The 23,986-nt window shown below is 43.0% G+C and overlaps 1 protein-coding gene across 1 annotated transcript in view; it reads right to left on the reverse strand.

Moving 5' to 3' along the window:
• Positions 1-1,153: 1,153 nt before the first annotated feature.
• LOC110488603 (ras-GEF domain-containing family member 1C) overlaps positions 1,154-23,986 on the reverse strand; it is a 56,998-nt gene continuing 34,165 nt past the window's right edge. Inside the window, exons 2-14 of the mRNA XM_036942735.2 lie at positions 23,268-23,506; positions 23,013-23,135; positions 22,678-22,815; positions 21,690-21,914; positions 16,691-16,765; positions 14,791-14,889; positions 12,405-12,507; positions 12,235-12,314; positions 11,063-11,158; positions 10,810-10,905; positions 10,583-10,706; positions 8,185-8,257; positions 1,154-3,763 (exon numbers count right to left, since the gene is read on the reverse strand). Of these exons, the coding sequence (XP_036798630.1) occupies positions 3,703-3,763; positions 8,185-8,257; positions 10,583-10,706; positions 10,810-10,905; positions 11,063-11,158; positions 12,235-12,314; positions 12,405-12,507; positions 14,791-14,889; positions 16,691-16,765; positions 21,690-21,914; positions 22,678-22,815; positions 23,013-23,135; positions 23,268-23,495 (1,521 nt within the window). The 5' untranslated portion in view covers positions 23,496-23,506 and the 3' untranslated portion in view covers positions 1,154-3,702. The remainder of the gene's footprint in view (positions 3,764-8,184; positions 8,258-10,582; positions 10,707-10,809; positions 10,906-11,062; positions 11,159-12,234; positions 12,315-12,404; positions 12,508-14,790; positions 14,890-16,690; positions 16,766-21,689; positions 21,915-22,677; positions 22,816-23,012; positions 23,136-23,267; positions 23,507-23,986) is intronic.

Genomic DNA, 23,986 nt, shown 5'->3' on the forward strand with positions numbered 1-23,986 from the left:
GAACATTAATGTGTTGAAAATCCCAAATGGTTTGCATAGTCAACTTACACACAGCTCTGACACACACACTTATCCCATCAAACATGCCACCAGAGGTCTTTTCACAGTCCCCAAATCCGTAACAAATTCAAGAAAGCGTACAGTTTTATAGAAAGCCCTTATTGCATGGAACTTCCTTCCATCTCATATTGCTCAACTAATCAGCAAACCTGGTTTCAAAAAACAGATAAAGCAACACCTCACTGCTCAACGCCTCGCCAGTATTTGACCTAGATAGTTTGTGTGTGTGCATTGATATGTAAACTGCGTGTGCCTTTAAAAAAAAATGTATGCAGTTTTGTCCTTGAGCTGTTCTTGTCTATTGATGTTCTGTATCATGTTTCATGTTTTGTGTGGACCCCAGGAAGAGAAGCTGATGCTTTTGCAAAAGCTACTGGGGATCCTCATAAAATACCAAATACCAAATGACATGTCCATGTTTCTAGTGATATTTTGAATTACATTGAGAGGGTTTTGTTATTGCTGGATGGAGTTATGGTCTCATTGTGCCGACCTTTGTAACTACAGATGTGAAGCTGCAAGAACATTATATTTAAATGTATATTAAACCATTTTGAAATTTTCACCCAGAAGTTACACATTGGCCCCTTTATAAAGAGCCACATGCAGTACAGTAGAAGGTGTAAAGAGCTGAAAACTGTTACCACTCCATAACAACAGTGCAAACAACCAATGGTGGTGGAGAGGAAGACGTGAGAAGAGCAAAGGTAAACACTACTAGATGCTATTTGTCATTCAGCCAAAAGGTGATAATATACATTCCTTTTTCACACAGTCAAGAGTACATGCACATACAGAGTCACTAAAATGAACACAAGAGCTTTACTACTTCCTCCTTTCTATGGTTTACCGAATTCTTACCCTCGTCGTCTCTGGCATGGTCAACTCAAGTTCCTTATTTTGAACATATGTGTGAAGTGATTAACATTATTTCACTCCATGGGCAATAGTAGCTACTAAAATGGTCTCATCACAACATGCCCTCCTGTAGATCTGGGTGCATAACACGTTGAACATTTAGATTTTTATAAGACGTCAATGTAGGCGAGGCCTATGGACCTACAGTACTATGAAATCAACACATTGAGCAGGGTTACATTTGATTAAAAGCCATTTATTTAAGTCAGAATCTTGTAATCTGACCAGTAAATAAAATGGTATCAGTGATCTGCCTGCTTCAGGGTGTCACACGCACACACACTTCACTGAAAACACTGCACTGAAAACAACTACCTTGGATAACTCCTGATCCTACAGGACAGCACACAGTGTGGCATGACATGGGTGTAGGCAACTGGGTAGGGGAAGAGTTAAATGACTATTTCAAAACAATTTCAAAACTGCTTTGAGAGAGAGAGAGAGAGAGAGAGAGAGAGAGAGAGAGAGAGAGAGAGAGAGAGAGAGAGAGGAGTGAGCGAGAGATTGTTGTTTAAAGAAGGAAAGGGCTATAAATGCATCACTTGAACATCATATGAAAATGAATCAGAACTGTCTCTTAACAACATGTAATCACATCGCTCATATTCCAAAGTGGTCTATAATCCCTCCAGTATTTCATTTGTGGAACCCTACATATAATGCCCCTTTAAAACACTGTCTTTAGCATGCCATTTAGAAGACTTTGTTTTCAATAGAGGAATACAATAAAATAATAACAAAACAAAACCAAATACATCTGTCATTACAGAAATCTCCATAAATATCAGACAACTGAACATCAGTCAGAGAGAGACTACTTCCTGGAGAGCAGAAAGATGTCAGGGGCTACATGGGAAAAGTAGTCATATATACACAATCTATACACAGGCCTGGCTCTGGACATGATTGATTGTTTTGCTGTCGTTTTCATGGCACAATTCATTTTCACATAGGAGTAAACAACACTGATATCCCAAGCCCCCAATCCTAAAATGTACAGGTACAGTAGATTAATACATGGCGATGAGAATACCCTGCCCACTGTGCAAAAACTGGTTGAATCAACGTTGTTTCCATAGCATTTCAATCCAAAAAAATCTATGTGATGATGTTGAATCAACGTGGAAAACTCATTGGAAGTAATCAACGTTAGGGCATTTCGTATTTTTTTCTCCTGACCTTTAACCTAAATCCAATGACATGGTGACATTTTTTGTTGATTTCACAATAGTTGACAACTCATCCAAATGTAATGAGATGAGGGAATTATACACACGCACACGCACACACACACGACTGAATCTAGCCTTTTGGGGGCCCTAAGAGAGAGGCAAAACATTTTAGTGGCTCCCCTCTTGATGGCAGAGAGAAAATGTCTGCTTTGAATTTCATTTCCTGCAATTATACACATTTTACCATGGGGCGGAGAGAAAATTGTGCAATTTTACAACACATTTAATGCAATTATACTCATTTTGAGTATGGCGCAGTGAAAACATTTACAGTTTTACACCTAATTTCATGCAATTCTACCCATTTTCCAATGGGGTGGAGAGAAAGGTTAGCAGTTTTAAAGCAAATTTCCTGCAATTCTACATATTTTGCCATGACTTATGACATGTTAATATGATATCTGAGTGATAATGACTAACAAAATCAGTGGATGTCCCCTGGAGATCAGGGCCTCTGGGCACATGCCCGGTCATTATTCAGCCATGATTATTACACGTTTAGATAGCTGGCTAGACTTACTACCAATCAAAACATTGGGATGGCTAATTGTCAGGTAATTGAGTGACTGACATAACAAGAGAAACACTGTTGATGCACAACCACATTTCTAAATTGCACCTGGTGTATTATACTAGTTTAACTCTCAATAGAAAGTTGAGACCCCGATGGAGTTCCCCCAAAAATGTTTTAAATGTTTTGGCCAGGGGCCCCCTAGCGACCGCGTGCCCTAAGCGCTTATGCCTGGAGCCAGCCCTGCAGACACACACTATATTGTCTATGTATTTATGTACTGTATGTGGAATGATATAATGCTGTAGGCTTCTCCAGTCAATGCAAGTACTCAATAGTAGTCATCATTAGTAGTCTTTCGAGGAACAAACACAAGTGGGCAAGCCAGTAAGTGGGCAAGCCAGTAAGTGGGCAAGCCAGTGCCCTTCCCATCATAGTAACTCTTACTTTTACCAGATTCTTACAGTACAATAGAAAACATTCACAACAAAAATAAGGTGTAGGTGTGAGAGAGAAGGGGAGTGAGGAAGTGGGGGAGTGAAAGAAAGGATAGAGAAATACGATAATATAACAACAATTTCAGTAGGAATTTCATTTAAAAAAGCAGTAGATTTCCCTGTCCCTGTAACTGAACACTCTGGTAGCAAACATGAGCCCAAAGAGTAAATATGCAACAAGATGGAGGGATAGATCTATCCCTCACTAACATACAGTACCCAATGTAGCCAATGTACAATAGTCAAACCATGGCCTTATACTCCAGTCAGTGTCCATGATAGCTTCACTTTTCACCGCTTGTTGACGTTTGTTCTTCTTTTCTTGTTTTTACTGGTCATGTTGGTGATGAATCCCGTTCATCATGATTGTTTCCTCATTTCTATTCTTCATGTGTAGAAAAACACCTAAGTACCAGCTAGGCTCCTTCACAGTTTGTTGTAGTGCAGTACACCGACTCCCTCCCTCGCTGGGCTGGCCTGAGGGTTAGCTGCCATGGTGCTCTCTTAGCTCTTTTAACTCTTTTGTCTTCCCCAGAATATTAGATCTGGAGAAAGACAGGAGGAAAGACACAGGTGGTTTAAATAAGGTACGACAAAATAAGATTTTACAACTGCAGCTTTTCATTTCACATTTGATTGAGCTGACTATGTCACTCATTAGGCTATATAATAATAATACATGTATTTTATATACAGTGCCTGGCAAAAGTATTCATCCCCCTTGGCGTTTTTCCTATTTTGTTGCATTACAACCTGTAATTGAAATAGATTTTTATTTGGATTTCATGTAATGGACATACACAAAATAGTCCAAACTGGTGAAGTGAAATGAAAAAAATGACTTGCTTTAAAAACGAAACTATAATAAAAACATAAAAGTGGTGCGTGCATATGTATTCACCCCCTTTGCTATGAAGCCCCTAAATAAGATCTGGTGCATCCAATTACCTTCGGAAGTCAACTTATTAATGAGTTAAATAAAGTCCACCTGTGTGTAACCTATGTGCCACATGATCTTTCACATGATCTCAGTATATATACACCTGTTCTGAAAGGCCCCAGAATCTGCAACACCACTAAGCAAGCGGCACCATGAAGACCAAGGAACTCTCCAAACAGGTCAGAGACAAAGTTGTGGAGAAGTACAGATCAGGGCTGGGTTATAAAAAAATATCAGGTACTTTGAACATCCCACGGAGCACCATTAAATCCATTATAAAAAAATTGAACGAATATGGCACCACAACAAACCTGCCAAGAGAGGGCTGCCCACCAAAACTCATGGACCAGGCAAGGAGGGAATTAACCAGAGAGGCAACAAAGAGACCAAAGATAACCCTGAAGGAGCTGCAAAGCTCCACAGCGGAGACTGGAGTATCTGTCCATAGGACCGTTTTAAGCCGTACATTCCACAGAGCTGGGCTTTACGGAAGAATGGCCAGAAAAAAGGCATTGCTTAAAGAGAAAAATAAGCAAACACATTTGGTGTTCGCAAAAAGTCATCTGAGAGACTCCCCAAACATATGGAAGAAGGTACTCTGGTCAGATGAGACTAAAATTGAGCTTTTTGGCCATCAAGGAAAACGTTGCCTGGTGCAAACCCAACACCTCCCATCACCCCGAGAACACCATCCAGCATTGTGGTGGAAGCATCACGCTGTGGGGATGTTTTCTATCGGCGGGGACTGGGAAACTGGTCAGAATTTAAGGAATGATGGATGGCGCTAAATACAGGGAAATTGTTGAGGGAAACCTGTTCAGTCTTCCAGAGATTTGAGACTGGGATGGAGGTTCACCTTCCAGCAGGACAATGACCCTAAGAATACTGCTAAAGCAACACTTGAGTGGTTTAGGGGAAACATTTAAATGTCTTGAAATGGCCTAGTCAAAGGTCAGACCTCAATCCAATTGAGAATCGGTGGTATGACTTAAAGATTGCGGTACACCAGCGGAACCCATCCAACTTGAAGGAGCTGGAGCAGTTTTGCCAAGAAGAATGGGCAAAAATCCCAGTGGCTAGATGTGCCAAGCTTAGAGAGACATACCCCAAGAGACGTGCAGCTATAATTGCTGCAAAAGGTGGCTCTACAAAGTATTGTCTTTGGGGGGGGGGGGGGGGGGGGGGGGGGTGAATAGTTATGCACGCTAAAGTTCTGTTTTATTTTTGTTGTTATTTCTTGTTTGTTTCACAATTTTAAAAAAGCATCTTAGAAGTGGTCCACCTGCTCTTTCCATGACATCGACTGACCAGCGCCTTTGTATGGGGCATGGTAGTAGATGCCAGGCGATTATCCCTGTGGAACGCTTTTGACACCTTGTAGATTCCATGCCTCAAAAGGGGGGAGGGAAGGGTGCCACTTTTGCCCTCAGAACAGCCTCAATTCGTTGGGGCATGGACTACACGGTGTTGAAAGCATTCCACAGGAACGCTGGCCCGTGTAGTGCTGTGGCGGTCATGAAATTTCGTCAGTCGATGATTGTCAAGCAAATAACGGTCGGTCTCATGGTAATCGACCGGTAATTAACATAAACATATTTAGCATCTCCTGACTTCAGGAGATAGCTTGAAGTCTAATAAACCCATGTAATATAGCCTACACATTCACAATAAATCCATGATGTATTTTAGACACGTCTAAAGAAACATGACATGAAGAAAATGTAGTCTATTTCAGAAGAACAGAATAGCATACTCTTGAGTTGTCCTTATGTTAGGACCTGATCTGGCTATGCCAAATGGCTGTGGGCTACACTAGTTAATTTAGCAGACAAATTTGCTTGTCAATCCGTGGCATTATTTTATATTATTTTATAGTATGAAGAATACAATTGAACAAAGCTGAATAAACTAGAAATATTGTCTCCAAACGATTTGAGGGAGTGCACACATGCCTGTGAGCGGTTAACAAATAAATAGGTTCTCCTATATGCTTAATTTAGAGTTGCTAATGTAACTTTACAAACGTTGGGCTATATGTTTAGATTTTTTTTATACATTGTATGGCTGCATGATGAGATTGTAATGATGATTTGAAAAAAGGTATCTTGAAAGGCATGAGTTCTGCTTTGTGTTTTGCGCAGGCTGTACACACTCCAATAATCTCTCATTCACAATTTGACAAGCACTTGATAATGCCTCGAATTTCACGGCGGCGGCATCCCCTTTGTGGCTGTAATGCACCCTTAAAAAATCCATTCCTTTTGTTTCCCGGAGTGCGCTGCGCAATCGGAAACCCTCTCACTCGCATGGCTCTAAGTCACGTGAGCTGGTCTTTCTCACAGGCTTCAAATGAAGCCAGACACATCGGGGACACAACTGCTTGCGTCCTTATCCAATTCCGAGGTGCAAATTGGAAGAACAGTCCACATTTATGAGTAGGCCTAACAAACAGCAAAAGCAGTAGCATATGTCAATCTACTATCCCCCATAATACAAAAGTTGACCTATTCTATTCTGTGCGAGAAATAAATATTCCAAACATAGTCTGGGACAGTTGTGGGATGCGATAGATCCCAAATTAATACAACCACTAGCATCAAAACACCTTTTTTTTATGGGCTAGGCTACATGAGGTGTGTAACTGTGATTAGAAAAAGTTGGGGAAAAAAGGCATTGTTCCTTATGCATCATTCACAAGTGATAATATATAATTCACAAGTGATTGGCTAATATTGTCACACATCAGACTTTTCTTGATTAATCTTCTCTTTACATATGCTAAATAATATATGTGTGACATTTGTTTTGATTTAGAATGGACGATTTTAATGCACTTGTATCGAAACGCACTTAAATAGCGAATGGAGGACGCTTTCCCCATGGTTAATTTTCATGCCAGGTAGGTTAAACTCCTGTTGAATATTATTATTTTTATTTCACCTTTATTTAGCCAGGTATGCTAGTTGAGAACAAGTTCTCATTTGCAACTGCAACCTGGCCAAGATAAAGCAAAGCAGTTCGACAACAACACAGAGTTACACATGGAATAAACAAACATACAGTAAATAATACAGTAGAAAAAGTCTATATACAGTATGTGCAAATGAGGTAGGATACGGGAGGTAAGGTAAATATAAGCAATGTGCTTAACCGTGACTAAACGGTCATGTGGAATTTGACTGCCGGTATGGCGGTAATACAGTCACCGCAACAGACCTAGGCCCATATTAACTCCAATGCTTCCTACAGTTGTGTCAAGTTGGCTGGATGTCCTTTGGGTGGTGGACCATTCTTGATACACATGGAACATTTCAGTTCTTGACACATTCAAACGGGTGCGCCTGGGACCTACATCCATACCCCGTTTTTTCTTGTTTGTTCACCCTCTGAATGGCACACATACACGGCCCATGTCTCAATTGTCTCAAGGCTTAAAAATATGTCTTTAACCTGTCTCCTCACCTTTATCTACAATGACTGAAGTGGATGTGTGACATCAATAAGGGTTCATACCTTTCACCTCGATTCACCTGGTCTATGCCATGGAAAGAGCAGGTATTCCTAGTTTTATACACTCAGTGTATGTATGTATGTATGTATAAATACTTATTTTCCACCATAATTTGCAAATAAATTCATAAAAAATCCTACAATGTGATTTTCTGAATTATTTTCTCTCATTTTGTCTGTCACAGTTGAAGTGTACCTATGATGAAAATTACAGGCCTCTCTCATCTTTTTAAGTGGGAGAACTTGCACAATTGGTGGCTGACTAAATACTTTTTTGCCCCACTGTATGTATGTATGTATATATATATATATATATATATATATATATATATATATATATATACAGTGTGTGTGTGTGTGTGTGTGTGTGTGTGTATATATATATACATACATATTTATATATACATACATACACACATATATATGTATGTGTATATATATAATATACACATACAGTATATAAATATACATAATATACATATACATGCAGTATATAAATAGAGATATCTGTCTTACCTGAGTGCTTTCCATCTGTCCTTCTCCACCTGGTTCTCTGGACTCTCACTCTCATAGGATGCCAGATAGAGTCCTAGGGATGACAGAAAAAGAAAGCATCAATTACATATTCAAATCTGATACTTTGTATCAGTTTCAGCCGTGTATTCACTGTGATGTGTGACTATAATTTTGAACTGTAAAATTATGATACTAGAATTTCTGGGGGGGAAATATTGCAGAGCAATTTTGTAGACATTGGAGCATTGATGAGCTATGTGTAACATAGACATGAAAAATATATTTCATATAAAGCGTACAGTGCCTTCGGAATGTATTCAGACCCCTTGACTTTTTCCAAATTTTGTTACATTACAGCCTTATTCTAAAATGGATTAAATAACATTTTTTTTCTCAGCAATCTGCACACAATACCCCAGAATGACAAAATGAAAACATTTTTGCAAATACCTTATTTACATAAGTATTCAGACCCTTTGCTATGAGACTCAAAAATTGAGCTCAGGTGCCTCCTGTTTCCATTGATCATCCTTGAGATGTTTCTACAACTTCATTGGAGTCTACCTGTGGTAAATTCAATTGATTGGACATGATTTGAAAAGGCACACACCTGTCTATATAAGGTCCCACAGTTGACAGTTAATGTCAGAGCAAAAACCAATCCATGAGGTCGAAGGAATTGTCCGTAGAGCTCCGAGACAGGACTGTGTTGAGGCACAGATCTCGGGAAGGGTACCAAAGTCACTGTAGATCAATTCCAATCTTTATCTCCCCATTTATTTGCTTATCTCCTATAGTTTGTTATTGCCTGTTGACTGCCACAGCTGTACTAAAAATAATCAGCTAACAATTTTTTATTTTATTTTTTTTTTTATTTTACCTTTATTTAACCAGGCAAGTCAGTTAAGAACAAATTCTTATTTTCAATGACGGCCTGGGAACAGTGGGTTAACTGCCTGTTCAGGGGCAGAACGACAGATTTGTACCTTGTCAGCTCAGGGGTTTGAACTCACAACCTTCCGGTTACTAGTTCAACGCTCTAACCACTAGGCTACCCTGCCGCCCCACAATCAAGCAACAAAGAGATGTTGTCTCTGCCCTGTTCATCCACTCAACCTGCTGCCAGTCAAGTAAATGGCAATGCAGACATAAAGATAAAGACTAGATTTAGCAGTCTTAACTTCATAATCATAAGCTAGAAAGATGTGAATGGTATTAAGCTAGTGTAACAGTTGTTAAAGTACTCTGTGAATTTCACCAGGTTCATATATTAATATGTCGTGTTGATTTGTTATTATGCATGCCTGCATCCTGGGAGAAGGGGAGTGTGTACTCACGTTTTGCCCTGCGTGCTCGTGTTCAAATCATTTTGATGCACTATGAGAGGTAGGCACGCTTTTTCTGTTTTCTTCAGAAAAGTTTGATTCTTTTAAGTACAAAGTCATACACACAGTGTTTTGTTCATGAATAATGTTGTATATTTAGAGGTTACTCATAAGTGGATGGTATTGTTAAGATGCACTTGTAATTGTACTTTTTAGGATGATATCAACATTCTGAATTCAACATGTGGTTAATAGCTAGCTAAGGTATTAGCAGGCTATTGTATGTGTGAACGATGGCTAGCTCCTCGAATGATCCCAGTCCCTCCTATTGTGCATCTGTTGTAGAAAGAGGCAACGATTCTCAGAACATATGTGCTCTACAAATGTTTTATTTACTTTTGGATGCAGATGCAGGATGCAGAGAGTGAGTTCTGCTTAATTAAAACTATCTGATCTCCAAAGTCCACGTCTATAGTCTCAACCACACACAACGCAGAGTTACAGCGGTGCAGTACAGCACCGGTTAAACTAGCTAGCCAGCTACTTAAACATACAAAAAACTCAAATGAAAAACAAAATGTAAATGGGTATAGCTAGGTAACAATGTATGTGGCTAGCTAATTTAGACAGTTTGTCACATTGAATATACATGGGCTATGATTAGCATGCTAATCGATTAGCATGCACCCCAGCGTGGATATTCTTGTCAGATAAACATGAAACTGAACACTGTATGTATGTATTAATGTATCATGATCAAATATTATAGTGAAGAAACATTTTAGACGTGCATGGCCAACATTTAATTTCATAACGGGAGATGATTTTCTCTCACTACATCTCAAAACAGCCACCATGTTTTCCCCAAAAAAATTTGAACGGCAGACTGATCACATTACCAATATCTGTGCTCTGAGTGGAGGATTACAAAAAAATTCCCACTAGGTGGTGCTGCCAATCAAAATTCCCCAGCTTAGAAAAAGTATCTCATTTTCAATAGAGAAATGTTGAAGCAATGATTGCTCGTGCTGCAAAAACACGTTTTTTTTGTTAGGTGCGACTGTGTGTCTTACCATCCTCACTGAAGATGGGAGCAGTGTGGAGGTAGTGTAGGATGCTCCTGTCTGTCTCAAATGGACACTCCATCTGTTTCCACGTCATAAACTCGCCCACCTGACGAGCCAACTCCACAAATTTCTGAAAACAAAATTAACAAAGGACACGCCCCATTAGAGAGAGCGAGAGAGAATAAAAGAAAATCCTACATTTTTAAGTATCAGTATAATATTTGTAGCCTTACCGCAAAATGAACATGGCCATTGGGCAAGCGGTTGGCACATCCCTCATTCAGGAAGTAGATATCTTTGATCAGTAGGCTGAAGAAGGGAATCACAATCTAAAAAAAAGAGAGATAGAAAGAGAGATATATAGAAAAATAATTCATTTAAAGTTTAGTGCACTGGGTTTTGATACAAGAAACTGGGTCAGGTGAGTCCAATAGTTTAGGTCAGAGTTAGATGAAATAGAGAATACTGGGTTGAACTGTAGGCTACCTTCTCCCTGTTGCTATTAGCAGTCTGGGACCTGTGGGCAGCTCCCCTCAGTGCTGTTCTGTAGTTGTAGAAGTTTCCAGTAGGGTCCATCTGATGCTGTATGGGAGAACAACATAGCATTACAAAGATGTCCATGATAAGCATTGGCCCCACCTTATTGTGGCACTAAAACCATGTTTTTAAAGACTGACTGCCCTTAAAAAGAAACTTCTCATTTTGAAAACGGCCTATGTGGCATCTATATCAGAAACATTTATTCTAGTGTCCAAATTGACTACACAGTGTAAATCGGATGATTTTGGTTGTAAAGACAGTCTCGTCCAAAACAGAGATTTGTAAGATTATTTAAAAAAAATGGTATGTCACGGAATGAAGAGTACCGTAACAGTTTTCCTTGGCATGGCCACATGCCCACATGCTTACGACTGGCAGCATCCAAGTAATCATCCATTTGTAACACAGTGTGTGACCTGAACGTAATGCCCATGGTCAATTTGGTATGACATTTGATATCCCTATGGGGTTAGTTAGGGACTATCATTAAATTACACAATGCACATGGGACAATATGTTAAAAGGTCAATAGGTCCACATTTCAATGACTTAAAAACCTCAAACCAACTATGAATTGTAAAAATTCATATACAAATATTGAAAACATTTAATATGACAACTAAAACATGAGAAACATGAAAATATTGTCCCATTTAAATTGTGTAATTTATTGATAGTCCATAACTAGCCCCAGGGATAGACTTTCCAATGTCAAACTCCCTTTGCCCTGGTCGCACACCAGCTGGCTGAAGCTAATTGGCGAAAGAGGTTGGCTGGTACTAACTAGCCTAGGCAACTTCAAGACAAGACCTGGTTAGACTATTTCAAGTTATTTAGAGGGGTGAGTGACCTTAATTGTGTACTGTTTTGTTAGAGTGAGTGTACAAACGCTTACCACGTGCAAACAAACACACAAGAGACAAGCATATTAAACCACCCAACCCCAAGACAACTCTCGTTTAGCTTCAGTCATAGCTGCTGCATTTCTTAATGACCAAGCCTAAAAACGAGGCCAAATCAGGAAGTTCAGCCCGCATTCAATTCTAATTTAATAGGCAGGTAAAGTGTTTTCTCCATATTCTACCAAGGACATACTGTTCTATATTAGTGAGTTGTACCTCCAGAATGAAGAACTTGGCAGTCTTGGCTTTCCCCCAGGTCTTCTTCAGCCGAGACACAGGACTCATATTCATACCAGCTAGAGTAGCAGACACATGTCAAATGTCAGTATATTGCCAAATATCAGTGTATGATCTTGTATCGTGTGGGATACAGCCGAGACACTCACAGATGATGGCCATGAGGGAGTTGAAGTTGCCGATGTTGAAGCACTCTCTGGCCACATCGATGAAGAACTCAATCACCTGGGCCCTCTGCTTCTTCTTAGCAGGCTGAGAGGATACATAAACAAGCTGGTAGTGAGATATACTGGATGTAAATTAGATGCAAAACTAAATATACTTGGCCCAGTTCTGGGAAGAAAGTATACTGCCTCAGTCAAAATGTGGATCGGAGGGTAGTAATGCTACTCACAATAGGGATCTGAGGGTAGTAATGCTACTCACAATGGGGATCTGAGGGTAGTAATGTTACTCACAATGGGGATCAGAGGGTAGTAATGTTACTCACAATGGGGATCTGAGGGTAGTAATGTTACTCACAATGGGGATCTGAGGGTAGTAATGCTACTCACAATGGGGATCTGAGGGTAGTAATGTTACTCACAATGGGGATCTGAGGGTAGTAATGTTACTCACAATGGGGATCTGAGGGTAGTAATGTTACTCACAATGGGGATCTGAGGGTAGTAATGTTACTCACAATGGGGATCTGAGGGTAGTAATGCTACTCACAATGGGGATCTGAGAGTAGAAAATGCTACTCACAATGGGGATATGAGGGTAGTAATGCTACTCACAATGGGGATCTGAGGGTAGTAATGCTACTAACAATGGGGATTGGAGGGTAGTAATGCTACTAACAATGGGGATATGAGGGTAGTAATGCTACTCACAATGGGGATCTGAGGGTAGTAATGCTACTAACAATGGGGATATGAGGGTAGTAATGCTACTCACAATGGGGATATGAGGGTAGTAATGCTACTCACAATGGGGATATGAGGGTAGTAATGCTACTAACAATGGGGATATGAGGGTAGTAATGCTACTCACAATGGGGATCTGAGGGTAGTAATGCTACTCACAATGGGGATCTGAGGGTAGTAATGCTACTCACAATGGGGATCTGAGGGTAGTAATGCTACTAACAATGGGGATTGGAGGGTAGTAATGCTACTAACAATGGGGATCTGAGGGTAGTAATGTTACTCACAATGGGGATCTGAGGGTAGTAATGCTACTCTCAATGGGGATCTGAGGGTAGTAATGCTACTCTCAATGGGGATCTGAGGGTAGTAATGTTACTCACAATGGGGATCTGAGGGTAGTAATGCTACTCACAATGGGGATCTGAGGGTAGTAATGCTACTCACAATGGGGATCTGAGGGTAGTAATGCTACTCACAATGGGGATCTGAGGGTAGTAATGCTACTCACAATGGGGATTGGAGGGTAGTAATGCTACTCACAATGGGGATCTGAGGGTAGTAATGTTACTCACAATGGGGATCTGAGGGTAGTAATGCTACTCACAATCTCCTTCTCCAGTTTCAACTGTTCTGCCTGCGGCTATGGAACCCTGACCTGTTCACCGGACGTGCTACCTGTCCCAGACCTGCTGTTTTCAACTCTCTAGAGACAGCAGGAGTGGTAGAGATACTCTCAATGATCGGTTATAAAAAGCCAACTTGACATTTACTCCTGAGGTGCTGACTTGTTGCACCCTTGACAACTACTGTGATTATTATTATTATTATTTAACCATGCTGGTCATTTATGAACATTTGAACATCTTGGCCATGTTCTGTTATAATCTCCACCTGGCACAGCCAGAAGAAGACTGGCCACCCCTCATAGCCTGGTTCCTCTCTAGGTTTCTTCCTAGGTTTTGGCCTTGCTAGGGAGTTTTTCCTAGCCACCGTGCTTCTACACCTGCATTGCTTGCTGTTTGGGGTTTTAGGCTCGGTGTCTGTACAGCACTTTGAGATATCAGCTGATGTAAGAAGGGCTTTATAAATACATTTGATTTGAATGGGGATCTGAGGGTAGTAATGTTACTCACAATTGGGATCTGAAAGTGGTAATGTTACTCACAATGGGGATCTGAGGGTAGTAATGTTACTCACAATGGGGATCTGAGAGTGGTAATGTTACTCACAATTGGGATCTAAGGGTAGTAATGTTACTCACAATTGGGATCTGAGAGTGGTAATGTTACTCATAATTGGGATCTGAGGGTGGTACTGTTACTCACAATTGGGATCTGAGAGTGGTAATGTTACTCACAATGGGGATCTGAGGGTGGTACTGTTACTCACAATGGGGATCTGAGAGTAGTACTGTTACTCACAATGGGGTTCTGAGGGTAGTAATGCTACTCACAATTAGGATCTGAGGGTAGTAATGCTACTTACAATGGGGATCTGAGGGTAGTAATGCTACTCACAATGGGGATGATCTGAGGGTAGTAATGCTACTCACAATGGGGATGATCTGAGGGTAGTAATGCCACATTGCACAACAAAGATGAGAATAACATGTGAAATCATTTACCATGCAGATCTCAGTGGCCACCAGGTAGCACAGCCTGTTGAACCACCTGACATAAGCCTCCAAGTTAGTGGTCTTCTTCTTCTGCTCACTGAAACACGGCTGCAAGAGACACAAGCACACAATCAGGACCACAGAGGGCCACCTTACTAGGCCACCTATCCAGACTTGAGATAAGTAGACTTAACATGGACTTAAGTCTGTGTTTTATTGACTTACAATAAGTCCATGTTAAGTCCACTTCATGACCTTTACCAGAGCTCCCTCTCAGCCAGAGAAGGTTAGCATTTTGATGCCTGTGGCACACCCATTGAAAAGGTGTCATCATACAAATACCTTGGTCTTTGGTTGGACGATAAGCTGTCTTACAAAGTTCATGTAGATAATCTTGTGAGGAAGCTTAAACTGGAATAGTTTTTTTTATTTTCGGAACAGTTTTGAGGCTAGAAGGAAGCTTGTTCAAGCTTGATTATGGTGACTTATTGTATATGCATGCAGCCTCTTCTGTGTTAAAGAGACTGAACTGAGCTTATCATGCATCTTTGCGTTTTGTTTCAAATGCCAAGTTGCAAACCCACCATTGCATCTTGTATCAAATGGTGGGCTGGACCTCGCTTTACATGCGCAGCTACATTTGTATGTGTTTATCTACAAGGCCCCCTCTCTACCTTGGTAGCCTGCTCTCCTTCACCACTAGCAGTTACCAGACTTGGTCTACTAGGTGGTAGCTACTTAAAGTCCCCAGGGTCCTTACCGAGTTAGGCAAGACTGCCTTTTCCCAATGTGCACCGGAGACATGGAACAGTCTGTAAAAAAAATGCTTCACCTAGATGTACTAGTGCCCCTTAGTGAGTTTAAAAGTGTGTCGCACAACTGTTGACGAGAGGTGTAAATGTTTTCTGTGGGCCGATCATCTCTCAATGATGTGTTTTTTGTTGTTGTTTGTTGCTGTTTTCATTGTATGTTTAAAGGTAGACTCTTGCGAAATGGTGTTGCCATGAGCAGCGCCGCAGATATTGAGATGAGCGTCATGCTAGACTTTGCTCTCACACAGTCACACACAGTATCTGCCCAAGTGCACGGGCTCGGTTTACGCTGTGTCTCAATGGGTTTCTTCCTTTTTCAATTCCACTATTGAGTCTGAATCAGACCCTCAATGATCATTAAAGGAGTACATTGTTGTCATTTTATGTGGATTGAAAGTGTAAACGATTTCACCATGATAATATAAGTTATAGCTGGACCCAGATCTCAATTCAACATCTATTCCATGTTGGTCCAATGTCATTTCATTGAAATGGCGTGGAAAAGTTGATTCAACCAGTGTGTTTGCCCAGTGGGCTGACTGGGTTGAAGCTATAGGTGCTATAGGGGTTTTGTCTGATGTTATGGAGGCATCTATCTAACTACAGACAGACAGACAGACAGACAGACCCACCGACCCACCCCCTCCCTGTGTTAATGTCATCAGCAGCTGGCAGAGACAATGGAAATAGGGCAATTACTGCAGCGAGAGAGAGAGGGAGAGAAAAAGAGAGCACACAGAGAGCAAGAAAGCATCAAAAGACAGGCAAATAAAGAGAGAGAAGTTGCAAAGGAGCGTGTGCAAGAGAGATGGAGAGATAAAAATAACTTAGTGTGTGTGTGTATGTGCGTGCGTGCAACTGTGTGTATGTGACTGTGTGTTGTGTCCAGTCATCATCATTAAAGTGAGCCCCAGGCAGAGCGGGGCCTTAGTGACCTGCTGGCCCCTGAGTGGCCCTATAGAACTGCCTTCCAATTAGTGATGCTGAAACACTCTCTCTCTCTCTCTCTCTCACACTCTTTTCAAAAGGCAAAAAAATGATTCACACAGCAGTATATTGTAATGTTATTTCCACTGACAAAGTGCCGTATACTATACCTGAGTGCTATCCAGTTTGTCTTTCTGAACAAAGGCTTGTACAAACTCTTCAGGGCCGATGTGACTCAGGTGTTCCTGAAACACACAGAGCAGAGCATAGCGACATGGCCATGGATATTAAATTAATATCAGTAATGGTAGCCAATCAATACAGGAAGTCATGAATCATCGACAAGATATCACATGTCCTTGAATTAACAGATGACCCCTGGTATGCAGCTACATTAGCTCACCCGTTTACTTTGGCTGCATTTTCACAGGCAGCCCATTTCTGAAATGTTTTTGACAAAATATCTGATCTGATTGGTCAAAAGACCAGTTAGTGGCAAAAAGATCCGAATTGGGCTTCCTGTGTAAATGCAGCCATAGGGGCATAGACACAGGGAAAAATTCATAAAGAATCCAAGCATGGCGTGGTAGTCCACAGCACAGATAGCTGTGCACATGTGCGTGTAGAGTCGTCTTTATTATCCCCGGGGGGGTTATTCATTTCGCAGCACGTGGTTAAAAACACATTGAACACATGACAATAAATATACACAAAAACAATATACAGCAATACACAACTACCAGTACTACTACAGCTTATTGAGAAAGCTGATAGCAGCTGGCAGGAAGGAGAGTTTAGACCTAAACTTAGGGAGCCTGCATCGGTGCCCTGAGAAGCAACATAAATTCAACAAACAAGGGATGCTGGGGGTCCCTCAGAATGGATTGCGCCTTACATACGACTTATGACTGATACAGGTAAAAAAAAAGGTGGGTTAAGTTCATGCCAACGATCCTACTACTTTGTTTCACAATGTTACCCAGCCTGAAGTTTAGATCACCGAAACAGCAGATCATATTGAATGTAAATATGGATGCAATGAACGATCTGTAAAAGAGTTCCCCCGGGAAGATAGCATACATATTGGGCTCAAAACTCAAGTTTGCTGTCAAGGAAAGGGCCAAGATATATTTGTATCGACCATCGGTCTCCACTAGCTCACCATCTATAAGAGTCTGCATTTGGTGGCAGTGAGAGCTTCTGGATCTCATTTAACCATACCCTTGGTTTTCGTGACATTAAGTTATTATAAGCAAGAACTCCTCCACCACTGGGCCGTGGCTCACCTCCCCATCCTGTAAAAGACTCACCATAACCAAGTTGTCTGCAAACCTAATGATGTGTCCAGAGTCGTGATTACTCTGACAATCATTACTGTACAGTACAAACAGAGGGGAAAGGACGCACCCTTGTGGTGAACCAGTGGAGGATCGGGAACTGTTGACTCTCACCCTTTGAGTTCTATTGGTTTAAAAAGTCCATCAACCAGCTGACTATGCTAAACTTTACAAAAGCCTCTCTGCTAACACGTTCGGTTACCAAAGGTTTGTTATTAGTAAATATTTAGCCTGATTTCCGGGGTATTTCCTCATTTTCACAGGTCAGTGCAGGAGCTAGGAAACATGTACTATCAAAGCAGTCCTGAAGACGCTCAGTAGCCGTCCACACCTGAACATTTCTTCGTTCAACTTTGCCTCTCTTCATGACCGGTTTTTAAGGTGGGAACGAGTTAAACAGTGCTATGGTCAGACGAGCCCGGTGGCGCTCTGGCAATGGATTTATATGCCCCCTTTACTGTCCCATAACACAAATCCAACGCGTTGCCATGTCTTCTAAGGCAGGCGACGAATTGGTAGCGATTGAGATACTTTTTCAGCAAACAGTGATTAAAGTCACCAATAAAGAGGTTCAGAGCGTCAGGGAGTTGTACTGTAACCTTTGTACGGTCCGGGAGATGGTGTCCGTCGCCTTGTCCCCGTTAGCTCTAGAATGGATGGAGACCGGCGTGACAACTATCTGGGGGAACTCCCATGGTAAGAAAACGGTCCGAAGTGAGACCGATCAAAGTAAAATATCTGGGTCACACGTATGACCACCGTGTTGAGCCATCGTTTATTAATGTAGCGGCAGACCTTTCCACCGTGTTGAGCCATCGTTTATTAATGTAGCAGCAGACCTTTCCACCGTGTTGAGCCATCGTTTATTAATGTAGCGGAGACCTTTCCACCGTGTTGAGCCATCGTTTATTAATGTCGCGGCAGACCTTTCCACCGTGTTGAGCCATCGTTTATTAATGTAGCGGCAGACCTTTCCACCGTGTTGAGCCATCGTTTATTAATGTAGCGGCAGACCTTTCCACCGTGTTGAGCCATCGTTTATTAATGTAGCAGCAGACCTTTCCACCGTGTTGAGCCATCGTTTATTAATGTAGCAGCAGACCTTTCCACCGTGTTGAGCCATCGTTTATTAATGTCGCGGCAGACCTTTCCACCGTGTTGAGCCATCGTTTATTAATGTAGCAGCAGACCTTTCCACCGTGTTGAGCCATCGTTTATTAATGTAGCGGAGACCTTTCCACCGTGTTGAGCCATCGCTTATTAATGTAGCGGCAGACCTTTCCACCGTGTTGAGCCATCGTTTATTAATGTCGCGGCAGACCTTTCCACCGTGTTGAGCCATCGTTTATTAATGTCGCGGCAGACCTTTCCACCGTGTTGAGCCATCGTTTATTAATGTAGCGGCAGACCTTTCCACCGTGTTGAGCCATCGTTTATTAATGTAGCGGCAGACCTTTCCACCGTGTTGAGCCATCGTTTATTAATGTAGCGGCAGACCTTTCCACCGTGTTGAGCCATCGTTTATTAATGTAGCGGAGACCTTTCCACCGTGTTGAGCCATCGTTTATTAATGTAGCGGAGACCTTTCCACCGTGTTGAGCCATCGTTTATTAATTGTAGCGGAGACCTTTCCACCGTGTTGAGCCATCGTTTATTAATGTAGCGGCAGACCTTTCCACCGTGTTGAGCCATCGTTTATTAATGTAGCGGCAGACCTTTCCACCGTGTTGAGCCATCGTTTATTAATGTAGCGGAGACCTTTCCACCGTGTTGAGCCATCGCTTATTAATGTAGCGGCAGACCTTTCCACCGTGTTGAGCCATCGTTTATTAATGTAGCGGAGACCTTTCCACCGTGTTGAGCCATCGTTTATTAATGTAGCGGCAGACCTTTCCACCGTGTTGAGCCATCGTTTATTAATGTAGCGGAGACCTTTCCACCGTGTTGAGCCATCGTTTATTAATGTAGCGGAGACCTTTCCACCGTGTTGAGCCATCGTTTATTAATGTAGCGGCAGACCTTTCCACCGTGTTGAGCCATCGTTTATTAATGTAGCGGCAGACCTTTCCACCGTGTTGAGCCATCGTTTATTAATGTAGCGGAGACCTTTCCACCGTGTTGAGCCATCGTTTATTAATGTAGCGGCAGACCTTTCCACCGTGTTGAGCCATCGTTTATTAATGTAGCGGAGACCTTTCCACCGTGTTGAGCCATCGTTTATTAATGTAGCGGCAGACCTTTCCACCGTGTTGAGCCATCGTTTATTAATGTAGCAGCAGACCTTTCCACCGTGTTGAGCCATCGTTTATTAATGTAGCGGAGACCTTTCCACCGTGTTGAGCCATCGTTTATTAATGTAGCGGCAGACCTTTCCACCGTGTTGAGCCATCGTTTATTAATGTAGCGGAGACCTTTCCACCGTGTTGAGCCATCGTTTATTAATGTAGCGGCAGACCTTTCCACCGTGTTGAGCCATCGTTTATTAATGTAGCGGCAGACCTTTCCACCGTGTTGAGCCATCGTTTATTAATGTCGCGGCAGACCTTTCCACCGTGTTGAGCCATCGTTTATTAATGTAGCGGCAGACCTTTCCACCGTGTTGAGCCATCGTTTATTAATTGTAGCGGCAGACCTTTCCACCGTGTTGAGCCATCGTTTATTAATTGTAGCGGCAGACCTTTCCACCTTGTGCTTCGCCCATCGTTTATTAATTGTAGCGGCAGACCTTTCCACCTTGTGCTTCGCACATTGTTTAGGCATCACGGTCCTGGAGCACAGGAACCCCAAAGTCGTCGATTTCTAAATCAGCGTCTCGATCCTGCTCTGTCAGCCAGGACTCAGTGAATGCCAGAATGCAGGCATTTCGGTACTGTGATAAGCACTTTACAGTTTGTCAGTTTTACAGTACGTCTGAGAGATTGCATATTAGCCAGGGTGTGTGTGTGTGTGTGTGTGCGCGTGTGCGTTTGTGTGTGTGTGTGCTGTGGATTGTAACGCTGTCAGGTCGCATATATCCACTGCGGTTTTATTCCCTTTGTTAAATGCCTCGGGCAATCCACTGACTTCTGAGATGATGTCATACTTATCAGATGAGAGCACATGCTTACTCAGGCCTGCGGAAGACGGCCCTTACAATCACACACACCCCGCCCCCACACACACACACACACACACACACACCGACCCACATGGAAGGGCGGACAAACAGACACACAACCCCCGCCTCCCTTCCCCCCACACAGACACAGAATCACATAAACGCATAAAAACACCCCCACACACCAATACACATGAACACACGTCACTCAATCAGTGAGAGTGGGTCGTCCTCCTCCGATCATTTGTTGCTCAGCCCTGTCTGTTCATGTGTCTTTAGAGCACCCTTTCCTATGCCTATTAGTCAGTTGTAGGCTAGAGCTAACAGGGGAGCATTTAAAACTAATACTGGAATAGTTAGCAGGTAATCAAGCCAATGGGAGAACTAGCTGTCCTCTGGGCTGTTTGGAAGATTTCAGTGCTCTCTCTCTCTCTCTCTTTCTCCTCTCCCTCTTTCTCTCTCCAGCTATCTTAATCTAGGCTTTATTGCTGTGTCTGTTCTTTTCTCCCCTCTGCTCTCTCTCTCTCTTAGTGTCATCTCTCCCTACCCTTCTCATCATCTCTCTCCCTTACATCACACCCTTCTCTCATTATCTTTCATCTCTGCTTCTCTCTCTCCTTCTTTTCCCCTTCCACTTCCCTTCATCTCTTTCTCTCTCTCTCTCTCTCGCTCTCCCTCCATGACCTCTATTTAACCCCCGCCTCCCATCCTATCCTTCACCCCCCCTCTCCTTACCAGTTCTATATAGGTGAGTTGCTGTGCAAGTGTGTAAGGGTCGTTGCAGATAGACAGCATTTCCTTCTGGATGGGTGGAGACTTGGTCTTGAAGGCCACCAGCTTGTCAGAGATTGAGGATACAGAGGAGGCATTCACTTTGACGATGCACTCCTCTCCCTGGGCGATGGCTGCAAGCTTCTGGTTCAGGGTCTGCAGGACCTGACTCAGTGTCTTCCAGTACGCCTGGGGAGGACATTATAATGATTAGACAACTAATAATGATCATAAACATATTAAGGATGTTCAACATTAGTATCATCATCAGGAGATAACAAAAATCATCATCATCATCATCATCTTCCCAGACCTCTTTCACACCATTGTTTCTTCTGTGTGCATGGACATGTGTGTGTTCCCCCAGTGTGTGTATGTGTGTCCAGCCCCCACTGAGCTGTGTGGCTGTAGGCTGTTGGTTGGGGCCAACAGGTCGGGTCTCAGTAAATCACCCACAGTGTGCCCTAAATGACCCAGAGTGAGAACACTGCCTGGGCCCAGCTCTGCTCTGCAGCCACAAATAACTGCACATTCATCACCATTAGCCTCCTCACACTCTCTCTCTCTACATCCCTGTTCCTCCCTCGCATCCAACCTCCCTTCACTTCCCCCCCTTCCTGCTCTCCATCCTCCATCCCTTTTTCTACCTCCATCATCATCATCCATCTCTTCTCTCTCTTTCCCTGAGGCTGCAGAGGCAATGCCAAAACCCCTCCCCTTGTTCTCTCTTCTCCTCTCTCTTTCTCTCTGTCCCTCCTCTCTTTCACTTCACTCTCGCCCTATCCCACTCTCTCACCTGTAATGCAGTGGAACAGGATTGTATAACATTGCACTGTTTGTACATTCAGAGCACCACACCCCTTCCCCCTGCTCTCAGTCTCATCTTTGAGACTATGGAGGGTAGCCTCCCTCCCTCCCTCCCTCCCTCCCTCCCTCCCTCTCTCCTCCTCACCTCATCACAGGGTGCTATCCTGTGGATAATGTCTTTGAACAGGCCCACCATCTTCTCCTCTCTGAAGTCTGTGGGGAACGTCTCTGTCCACTCTGTTAGCAGCTGCAGGATCTTGGGACCAAACTTCCTCACTTTAGCCTGGGGGGGGGGGGGGGGGGGGGCGCAGGAGAAGAAGACACAGTCAGAGACACTGGGAAGGACAGCTTTCAGTAGGCGTGTCGAAGTGATCAGCAGTAGCTGTGTGTGTTGAGGGACTGTGCATGTGTGTGTAAGCAGTACTGAACGTGTTGAGAGGACTCTGTGTATAAGTGGTCAGTAGGTGTGTGTGTACTGACCATGTCCAGTGGACTCTGGTCCAGCTGCTGTTGTTTAATGCAGGTCTCACAGAGTCTGGCCAGTAGCTCAGGAGGAGAGATGAACAGACGAGCACTCAGCAGGAATGTAAACACATAGGCTTTCTGTGGAAGGCAACACATAAAGTATTTACATTATCATTAACATTACTATTGCTGTTACTATTCCTATTTCTACTACTGATGCTGTAGCCAGTACAACCAGGATAGATTTCTGGCCCTCTAATAGTTGTTTACCTCTGGGTAGTAGTCTGTGGTGGGCACAAGGTGCTGGATGAGGGTGTCCAGGGAGGCGGAGGTGATGGGGGGTCCTTCGGCCAGGCAAGCACCAGGCCCCCGGGCCTCCTGAGGGCCCCCTTCATCCTCGATCACCGGGTCAGCCTCAGAGCAGGTGGAGGCCAGGTGGGGGCTGAAGCCACTGGGGGTGAACATGGTGCCTGCTGCTGGGCACACAGTCTGGGGCATTCCTCTCCTGGCTTGAGAGTGAACGTGTAATGGATGAGGGCTATTTAAAAACACACATGCATGGCAGATATATACATATAGACAGATACCGCACAAACCCACTCAACTACACACAACCACAAACACAGGCATGCATACACACACCATGCACACGCCGACTTTCTTTCTCTCTCCTTTTGCTATATCACATTGAGCAGGCAAGATGTTTACCCTCTCGGTCAGAGCATTATCTCTAGTTCAGTCTCCACTACACACTCCTTCCGTTACAACCCGCCCCGCCACAGCCGCAGTCTTCGTCTCCCCCCGCCCCAAAACAGCTGCCCCGTCTCCGAGGACAACGAGAGAGAAGGGATATGTGGGTCACACCGTCGCCGTGGAGACCGTTGCCGTGAGAAAGCGTTCCGTGTCCTCTTTCTACCCCTCATCTCTCTCTCTCTCAACCCTCATCTCTCTCTCTCTGTCTGCTCTTAGACCGTGCTCCGTTACACGTT

Source organism: Oncorhynchus mykiss, chromosome 14 (assembly GCF_057628025.1).
Source record: "Oncorhynchus mykiss isolate SJ-2025 chromosome 14, ASM5762802v1, whole genome shotgun sequence".
Lineage (NCBI taxonomy): Eukaryota > Metazoa > Chordata > Actinopteri > Salmoniformes > Salmonidae > Oncorhynchus > Oncorhynchus mykiss.